Source organism: Mus pahari, chromosome X, assembly GCF_900095145.1.
Source record: "Mus pahari chromosome X, PAHARI_EIJ_v1.1, whole genome shotgun sequence".
NCBI lineage: Eukaryota > Metazoa > Chordata > Mammalia > Rodentia > Muridae > Mus > Mus pahari.
In genome coordinates this window covers 105,747,262-105,757,944 of record NC_034613.1, presented here as the reverse complement: position 1 = coordinate 105,757,944, position 10,683 = coordinate 105,747,262, and the positions used below count along the sequence as shown (strand labels likewise).

The 10,683-nt window shown below is 36.1% G+C and overlaps 1 protein-coding gene across 1 annotated transcript; it reads left to right on the top strand.

Moving 5' to 3' along the window:
• Positions 1 to 3,993: 3,993 nt before the first annotated feature.
• Nap1l3 (nucleosome assembly protein 1 like 3) lies at positions 3,994 to 6,801 on the top strand. Its single transcript, XM_021188134.2, has one exon. It carries the CDS (start codon positions 4,357 to 4,359, stop codon positions 5,977 to 5,979), a length of 1,623 nt encoding a protein of 540 aa, XP_021043793.1. The 5' UTR covers positions 3,994 to 4,356; the 3' UTR covers positions 5,980 to 6,801.
• The last annotated feature ends 3,882 nt before the right edge of the window (positions 6,802 to 10,683 follow it).

Sequence of the window (10,683 nt, the reverse complement as noted above, 5' to 3'; positions counted from 1 at the left end):
AGTTCAGACTGGATTTGCTAATATTTTAGTTGATGAGGACTCATGTGAACAGAATAGAAAGAACAGTGAAAGAATAATAGCAGTGACACTAAAACTTTTACAGAGGCAAAATATGAATATACACGTCAGAAAAGATATACAATTGGCAAATTAGTATATGGAATCATAACCACATGAGTAGTCATTGGGAAAATGAAAATAAAAAAAAAAAACACAAGACTCTGCTATCACATACCTATTAGAAGTTACATGTAAGAACATTGACCACATCAATTATTTTTACTGTTGTTAGTGTTGAAAATAACAGCTTACTTAAGAAATACATAATTTCTTATAAAATCAAACATGCACCTACCATGTGACCCAGTCATTCCACTCCTAGAAGAAACAAAACATACATTCATTCAAATATTTGTATCCACAAACTGATAATAACAAAATGAATTTGAGTAAATAATTGTACTTACAGAAAACATATCAGTACTCAGCAACAATTAGGAAAAAATACTCTTAATATGTACAAAGTGGTAATTTTCTAAATATTTGTACTAAAAAAAGAATACTGGCAAAGGGATGAATTTTTCATGATATTGCTTATTTATAATTGTAGAAAATGAAAATTAATCCGTGGAAACATAAAACAGATTAGTAATTTGCAAGGGACAGAGGAAGGAAACATAGATATATGCACATTAAAAAAACTGTTAGTATTATGAAAAAATCCATTATCTGGGTAGCACTAAAGATTTCAAATGTGTACACATTTATTAAAATTAGCTGTATATGTTACATTTCAATACTTATTTTTAACAGGGATAAAACTGTCAGGGTGATTTATAATATCTACAGCACAAACCAAAAATATAAAAAAAGAAAGGAAGGGAGGAGGAGGAGGAAGAAGAGGAGGAGGAGGAAGAGAGAGAGAGAGAGAGAGAGAGAGAGAGAGAGAGAACTGAAGGATCAAAAATAATGAACTCTCACTTCTGAACTCACATCTGGACATAATGAAGCATTGCTGAATGGGTAAATATGCTTGCCATGCAAAACTAGACACTTTGTGGGAAGAGAAAACCAACTCCACAAATTTGTCCTCTGTCCTCCATATTCACTCGCAGGTAATACAGCCACACCACAATTGCACACACAAGAAAAATTTACACAGATTTAATTTAAAAGCCCCTAAGAAATGAACTAGTTATGCATAACTTTATAGATATTTGAAACTTGATAATGCAGCCACACTTTTTGTTGTGTATTTTGTGTGTTTGTGTGTGGTAAAAATTCAAGGGATTATGTATATGATCACATCAGGAAAGTTGTAAACAGTTCTCAAAGAGCAATGAACAGACTGAGTAGCTAAAAAAAAAAAAAAATCTGTGATAAACATTTTTTCTGATGTAAAGAATACGAATTTAGTCCCTGTTTTAAAAAGTTACAAAGCAATAGAATAACAGACAAAGCTTCTACTGTGTAAAAAGTTAATAGATATTTTCTGATTAAAATTAAGTATATAATGCAATCGAACCACAACTTGGCTCACAAAAATGTGGTAGGGGTATTAAAAATAAAAATTTAAAACATTTGTAGTTATTAGCATAGCTCATTGATCTTGGACCTCAACATGTGTGATTCATGGATCCTATTTCTACTTTAGGAAAATAAACACACATTCAAATCTACATCTTAACTCATAATTAACTTAAAAATAGTAATCTCTGATGGTAAGAAGGTAACATGTATATTACACTACTAAATTACTATAAAATATAAGAATCATCATTTAAAATATGTCTGTTACTCTAAGTACAAATAAATGGCATGACAATATTTATTTTGAAACCCAGTGATTTGGATTACTGTTCACACAGTGTTTGTTTAGATTAAGAATACAAAACAAGAATTCAAAGTTAAGTCCCTTCTATTTAGCATTATATTGACATGCATTACTAATATTTCTGTCAAAAGTAAAAAAGCAGGTATTTTTGGTTGAAGATTGGAATGGTTGAGCTCCTATGCATTTTAAATTAGGTACCTTTATGTACATTTGCATTATGTTCAAAATTACAAAATAACCATGTTTTTTTCCACACTCCAATTTCTAGAAATTTATCTTATATTAATGTTCTGAAGTACATATTAATGCATACTACAGTTATACAGGAACAATTTTTATAACAGTAAAATACATATATGTAAGCAAAGACATGATATGGGAAGAGAGAGATGTCCCCACAACAGGACTCTGATTAAATACAGCAAAGCAATTATAAAGGAGTATATATCTATTTAAAAGCAATTCATTGATCATTTCCTGTTAAAACTTAGCCATAAATCTGCAAATTTCAAACCATCATATGATGCCATACAGGTAATACAATATATATAAATTATCAGGTATATATATTCATAAGGGAACTTCTTAAAATAAATGAATCAAAATGTTAAAAATGGTTAACTTCTGGTAAAATTAAGTATCAACTATCATCTTCTATACTGAATTGTAATTTTAAAAATGTACATGTAATTTGAGTTACAGATATGCAAATAAAAATTCTTTTTAAACTAACAAACTATAATAAAAAGTAGTAAACGAAGGATAGTCTCATTTTAATATATTTCTTAATTTGCATTTAACAATGCAGTGTATTTTATACTCCAACATAACACTGCTAGTCTATGACCATGTTTAGGTAGCGCGTGTGGTTATGTAGGTTATTTTCCATTTGTATGCCAAGTCACCTCTGTGGATATATCTGCTTGTCTGGAAATATCAAGATATCTTCCAATCAAATCTTTAAAAAATTATAGCTTATGAATTTTTATTTAAGCACAAATTCTGTTCATTCATTCAAAAAAGGTGGTTAATATATCCTTTACTTTTTAATGAAAAGTAAACACTGATATTTTGGGTTGTAACAGAACTGAATCCTGTAAATAAAAACAACAGATATCTGTTTTTAACCTCATTTTGAAAAAAGTTCGTCCACATATTAATTGACTTACAAGTCATCCTTTAATATAGTTACAATTTCAAATTAGAACGAAATTGGTGGCAGAAGACATCTTAAACACTTAACAGAGGATGCACTTGGATTAAAACAAATCCCCCTCCAATACTGCTGTTCGTGGAACTGAAACTTGCTGCACAAAAGTCTGAACAAACCATCTGCCTTTAAAAAAATATTTCCTAATATTTAAAAAATCCTTTGTTTTATCTAAAATGTTGGTACAAGCTTTGAAAAGGACTACGTGGCAATTTAGCAGTAAGATTAGAGTATATAATATTCTACCTTTAAAACAGATTTTAAAAAATAGTGTAACTGAATCACGGAAACATGGGTTTGCAAACCTTGTAGATGGATATAAACCAGGCTTGCCAAACATCACAGCACTTACTAAATCGGCTAGGTAGAATGCAATATGCCTGCTGTCTAGCCCCTCCCGATTCTGCCAATAAAGGACTCCCCCCTTTCCAGTGTAAAGCACAGACTCATGGAATATTTAGAGGAAATCTTGTTTGTCTGCGTATGTGTTCTTTATTTTTCCTCAGTCATCCACAGTCACAGTATTCAATGACGTCACTTATAGCATTTTCACTTTTATTATTAACAGTTTGCTGTGTGGAGGTCGTGATCAAATAGGAATTCAGGAGGGGAAGTTGACTCTAGGGGCTCCTTTTCTTTCTTTGTTAGTAATTATAGCTGACGTTTTTAGCTCTTGTCTATTTTTTTCCTTTCTTTGAATTAAAAACCACGTAAGGAGAGAATTTTGAAAGGGTGGGAGGAGTTGTCTTTAGGGGACGTTTGCCTTAGCAACCCAGGTGCATATGGGAAGATGGGAGGAGCCTGAAGGAAGAGCGTTTGTCTTCGGCCATTCTTTGGCCTCAACACTAGTCAATCAAGTCCTCTCAGCAAATAAAGAAGGAACTGAAGGCATCCTGGGAACGAATTTAACCAGAGGGCTGTCAACAAGGGAGGGACTGCCCATCCTGACCCAGGAGACGGTTCTGGGTCTGGTACTGCGTCATTGGACTGCAGCAGGTCTCGGCACAGGTCCATTGCAGCCTGACAAGCCTCGTAGCTAAGGCTGCTTCCCCTGCTGCGGTTTCCTGCGCGCCGTCTCTGTGACCCCGCCCCCACCGCGCCACTGCCACAGCTGCTGCAGTCCGTGCCGCCACTGGATTCCGGCCGCCGCCGCTGCAGTCTCCGCCGCTTGACTCTCTCTGGCCTTCGCCCCCGCTGCCACTGCCCCCACCGCCGCCGCCACCGGAGCATCCGTGAGTCCTTTTCTATCCATCTCTGGGTGCACGATCTCTGCTGTTGTCGCCACCTTAAATAGGTGTACGGGGCTAGCAGTATGGCAGAAGCGGATCCTAAAATGGTCACAGAACCTGGTGCCCATGGGGTTGCTGAAGAGGCGATGGCTAGCACAGCTTGTGATTCTGGGGATGAATCTGACAGCAATAGCTCTAGCAGTACCACTAGTTGCAGCAGCAGCGGCAGCAGCAGCAGCAGCAGTAACAGCAGCAGCAGCAGCAGCAGCAGTAGCAGCAGTAGCAGTAGCGGTAGCAGTGGCAGCAGCAGCAATGGCAGTCATTTAAACCGAAAGAAGAGGGTACCTGAGCCTTCCAGAAGGGCCCAGCGACGTCCCTCCGGGAAACTTTTCATGGATAAGCTGCCCCAAGCAGTAAGAAATCGGGTGCAGGCACTCAGAAATATTCAGAATGAGTGTGACAAGGTAGACACCTTGTTCTTAAGGGCAATTCATGATCTTGAAAGAAAGTATGCTGAACTCAATAAGCCTCTATATGATAAGCGTTTTCAGATCATAAATGCAGAATATGAGCCCACAGAAGAAGAGTGTGAGTGGAATTCAGAAGAAGAGTTCAGTGGTGATGAAGAAATGCAGGATGACACACCTAATGAAATGCCACCCTTAGAGGGTGAGGAGGAAGAAGAAAGCTGTATAGAAAAAGCTGAAGTGAAGGAAGAAGGAAAGGATGTTCCAGAAGAAGTACCTGAGGCAAAAGTTGAAGAAGAGGAGGCTCCCAAAGAAACTCCTGAGGTGAAAACTGAAGAAAAAGAAATTCCAAAAGAAGGTGCTGAAGAAAAAGCTGAAGAACAGGAATCCGCTAAAGAAATTCCTGAGGTAAAAGGTGAAGAAAAAGCAGACTCTACGGATTGTATAGACATAGCTCCTGAAGAAAAAGAAGACCTCAAAGAAGTTACCCAGGCAAATACAGAAAATAAGGATCAACCTACAGAAGAATTTACACCAAGGGCTCCAGTAAGAGAGGCTCAAAAAAGGGTCCCTGAGACAAGGCCTGAAGAAGGAGTCAATATTAAAAGGGCTCGAAAGGGAAAACCTAAGAAAGAAGATCCTAAAGGTATTCCTGACTACTGGCTGACTGTTTTAAAGAATGTTGATAAGCTTGGGCCTATGATTCAAAAGTGTGATGAACCCATTTTGAAGTTCTTATCTGATGTTAGCCTGAAATTCTCAAACCCTGGCCAGCCTATTGGTTACACTTTTGAATTTCATTTCCTACCTAACCCATACTTCAGAAATGAGCTCCTGATGAAGACATACATAATAAGGTCAAAACCAGATCACTATGACCCTTTCTTCGCTTGGGGATGGGAAATTGAAGAGTGTAAAGGCTGCAAAATAGATTGGAGACGAGGAAAAGATGTTACAGTGACAACCACCCGGAGTCACCCAGGTATTACAGGGGAAATTGAAGTCCAGCCAAGAGTGGTTCCTAATGCATCCTTCTTCAATTTCTTCAGTCCTCCTGAGATTCCTTTGATTGGGAAGCTGGAACCAAGAGAAGATGCTATCCTTGATGAGGACTTTGAGATTGGTCAAATTTTGCATGATAATGTCATCTTGAAATCAATCTATTACTTCACAGGAGAAATCAATGATCCCTACTACCATGATTTCAGGGATTATGGAAACAGGAAGTACTACAAGTAGAAAGGGCAAGCTGAAAATGTTTTCAAGAATCCTTAAAAGTTAAGCAAGCAGAAGTGAAATAGAGTCATCTAAACTTCTAAAATAGAAAACTTGCCCTATAACGTGAACACTATTACTCCTTACAGTCTGGTGTTTTCATTTTTCCTGGTAATGTCCTAAAAAGTGTCTTAAGCTTCTGTTTATTCTATCTTGCCTGTTGTATTGTAATATTCTTCAAAATATGTAAACTGCTGTTAATTTCCAAAGCATGTTTTGTTTGGTGCTGCAGTGTTGATTTTGTGAAGTCAGTTTTTGTCATGTTACAATATTAGATTGTACTTGTGAAAATTGTCAGACTTGTTAGAGAAATCCTTGCCTGAATAAGCAACACTTTAAATGCCAATATACATGTGTGTTTTCTCTTTCTTTTTTTTTCAGCCCAGAAGACTAAAGACTTAAATCTGCTTGCACTAGATGTGCCTTCATTACTTTGCCATAGAAATGTAGTAATAATAACAAGTAAAACATTCTATTGTGAAATGTAGTTGCTTGAAAAAAAGATGAGAATATATTTAAAAATGTCAGGATCAAATAGATTTTTGTGGGTTTGTTTATGTGATTTTTTGGTCTGTTAGCAAAAGTATTGTTTACCACTAAGGTGTTAAATATGGTATAGTATTTTAAAAATTTTCCTCACTGTATATTGTGTAATTGAAAACTAAAGAAACCATATTTTTTTGTAATGTGTTCTTCTTTGCCTTTTAAAAATTATTTCATCATTTGATACATTTTCATGTTCTTTTATTGTACCTGGAGTGAATATCAAATAAACTGTCATGCTATGAAGACTTACCATTTTCTTTTAATTATAAAAACGGCTTATCAAAAAATAAAGAACACTGAAGAAGATGAAAGTCAAGCATAACTATTAACATTTTCATATTTTTCCTAGATTATAATTCTTCAACTAGAAGATACCACTGGAAGTATTGAAGAGGAATGGATGGGGTAGGAGAAGGAAGAGAACATGGGAGGAAGAAGAGGAATGTGGAAGTAGATATGGGAAAAAAAGTGGGGTAAAAAGAAGGAAATGGGAAGAAGATGGGAGAGAAATATTAGTGTAAGAAAGGGAAAGGGATTGAACTAGGGGAGGGAACACTTGGGAAGGGGGAAGGGAGATTATCATAGAAAGATATTTATTTCAGATTTTCAGGGCCCGTCCTATACTATGACTTTGGAGGATGTCCTACTATCATGACTTGTTTTTTCTTATAGGTGACATCATTTTTCATCCATACTTCACAGATGATCTCAAGGTAATCATATCTTAAAATTTGGGTTTGGGTATAGCAAGAATAGGCGACCTAAGTTCAATTTTACTAAAGTATACTGAACCAGGAGTAGAGTATAAGGTCATAATAAGCAGTGGAAGTAATAAAGTACTTTATTTCACATTTGGCATTTCTCCAGATAAATGTTTTCCACCAAGATAATAGGAAATAATGTGACAGGAGAAGGTAGAATGACAGATTTCTAGGCCTCCGAGCATAAAATTTGGTAGTAGTTATCCTAGGTCCCACCATATATATATATATATATATATATATATATATATATATATATATATATATATTTCAGTAACTTCCTTTTATCTATGATTAATAAGAAATTTGTCTCCCATATACATAAAAAAAGAAAAAGACTTATAACACATGACATGTATATATAACTAGTCAAGTATATTTAATCTTTAGGTTATGATAGAAATATCAAAAAAGATTTTTACTTTATCAGTACCATTAGGCAGTCCCTTTTAAAAAGTATTCTTTAATCTTTTTAACAGTCCAGTCTTTATCCTCCTCCCTGCCCATACTCTGACTCTTTCACAACCCATACTTCCCCGCCAGTCGCCAAGAAGATATATCCATACTCTCAACCACCGCCTCCCCCCAACCTAAGTGCATCTTCTCTCACTGAGTCAACACCGGGCAGTCCTCTGCTGAATATATGTTGCAGGCCTCATATCAGGTGGTGTATGCTGCCTGGTTGTGGCAGTCCTTTTTAATTTAGGTTGTACACTCATCAAGAGTCCTTAGAAAATAGGTGACCCATCCACAGATGAACACTCAAAATTATTTATAGTCAGCACTTAGACCAGTTATGAGTATACATTAACTGTTATCCAAAGCAGAAAGGACCATTTCTGACTTGAGTTGAAAGCAGCACAATTCTATGAGATTAAACATAAATATTTATAAAGCAGTTTGTCAGAAAGGCCAGTTAAAATACACTAATTGAACATTCTATTATTAATAACAAAAATATAATATGAAGATGGGAGAGATATGGTGGAGAGAGGGCAGAAGTTGGAGGGTAGTGGAGGATGATGGCTGTGGTCAAAATATGTGTAAATATATGGCATTTTCAAGGAATATAAAATTATTTAAAAAACAAGTTTATAGAGCAGATTTACTTTTATGACAGAGCCAAACTGAAGGCTAATAAATGTGCTATACCTTGATCTCTGGCTGCATAGGTTGCTAAAATGCATATATTCTGAAACTGCTAGGCAACATATATATAACATAACCTTTAAAACTTTTACCTTAAATGCTACATTATTCTTAGAACTCTTATGGAAGTTTAGCACCTTTTCTCAGTGTTTTTCATAAAGAGAAAATACAGGAAGCGTATTATGTTAAAAGATGACTTACTTGCAAGTGTTTTATTCTCCCAGTCCTTGACTCAAACCCAACTGTGAATTACATTTGATAGATTTAAGAGGAGCTGACTGTATTGATAACATTACGATTCCTGAAACATAGATAGTCTGCAGGATGCTTCAACACCTTAGGCAGATTTCAGAAAGTAAGAAAACCAGGGAAACCTATTAAACTATGACATTCATTGGAATGCATGTTATAATCCAAAGGATGTTATAAAATGAAGTATCCTAAGAATGAAGCTAGTGGAACTGTGAGAAATGCTTACCAGGGTGTTCTGTGACATTCTTATGTTCTTTGTCTTTTTTTGTTGTGATTGAAAGCTGAAGCCAACTGCCCACTTTGATGCTGCCAGCCTGATCACTCCGCCACTTCATCGTTTCACTCATTCTTAGAAATTAGTGCCATCTGTTCCATGAAAAGATTATTCTTGTCCAGAGTTCATCTACATTTACTATTTACTTTAGCTATTTTACTATCTTCTTTAACTGGCCAGGCAACAATAGGAACAGGAGCAGTGGCAGCAAAGTTTACTGAAGAACTCAGAAGATAGTGTTTGGACATTGCAGGCAGGAGAGTAAGGAATTAAAGGTTATCCTTGGCCCTGGCTACTTGAGAATTCATCTAAAAGTAAATAAATAGGGGCTAGAAATGTGACTCAGTGGTTAAGAACACTTGCCTCTGTTTCAGAAGATCTTGGTTCTTTTCCCAACATTCACATCCCTATTCACAATTTTAATTCTAGTTTCAGGGGATTTCCATGCTTTCATTTGGCCTTGAGAATCAAACATGCATTCAGTGCATATGCCTACATGCAGAAAAAACATAAATTTATTTTACATCTTTAAAAAATGATGCAATTAATAAAAAAATTATCATTGAAGGAATTTGAGCTGAGTGAAAAAACAAATTAGCTCAAATTATGATAATGCCCACATAGGACTCACAGGTATATTTTCACTTCAGATGCTACAGGGCCATTGGAAAAAATGAAATAGGAGTTAAATTTGCTCAAGGATAAAAGATCTGGAATATATATATATATATATATATATATATATATATATATACTCATTTGAGATGTTTGAAGCCATAATTATTTTTTATTAGATATTTTCTTTTTTTCTTTATTTACCTTTCAAATGCTATCCCGAAAGTTCCCTATACCCTCCCCCCACCCTGCTCCCCTACCCACACACTCCTACTTCTTGGCCCTGGTGTTCCCCTCTATTGGGGCATATAAAGTTTGCAAGACCTAGGAGCCTCTCTTCCCAATGATGGCCAACTAGGCCATCTTCTGCTACATATGCAGCTAGAGACTCGAGCTCTTGGGGTGCTGATTAGTTCATATTGTTGTTCCACCTATAGTGTTGCAGACCCCTTCAGCTCCTTGGGTACTTTCTCTAGCGCCTCCATTGGGGGCCCTGTGTTCCGTCCAATACATGACTGTGAGCATTCACTTCTGTATTTGACAGGCACTGGCATTGCCTCATACAAGACAGCTATATCAGGGTCCCTTCAGCAAAATCTTGCTGGCATATGCAATAGTGTCTGGGTTTGGTGGCTGATGATGTGATGGATCCTCGCGTGGGGCAGTCTCTGGATAGTCCATCCTTTTGTCTTAGCTCCTAACTTTGTCTCTGTAACTCCTTTCATGGATATTTTGTTCCCTATTCTAAGGAGGAATGAAGTACCCAGACGTTGGTCTTCTTTCTTCTTGGTTTTCTTGTGTTTTGCAAATTGTATCTTGGGTATTCTAGGTTTCTGGGCTAATATCCACTTATCAGTGAGTGCATATCTAGTGATCTCTTTTGTGATTGAAAGCCACAATTATTTATGTTAGTACCATGTGGGGTTTGTTCTTATGACAGATGAAAACTCAAATGTCCCAAAAGATTGTTAGGGGAGTGGTAAAGTAAAGAATGTACTGGCAAAAATTGAAAATAGATTTATTATGAGAAAAATTGCTCAACTATACATTTGTGGTACATTTGAACTTGTA

Excerpts from the sequence above, each read along its gene's own strand:
- Nap1l3 (XM_021188134.2), top strand. The coding sequence starts at position 4,357 with ATGGCAGAAGCGGATCCTAAAATGGTCACAGAACCTGGTGCCCATGGG.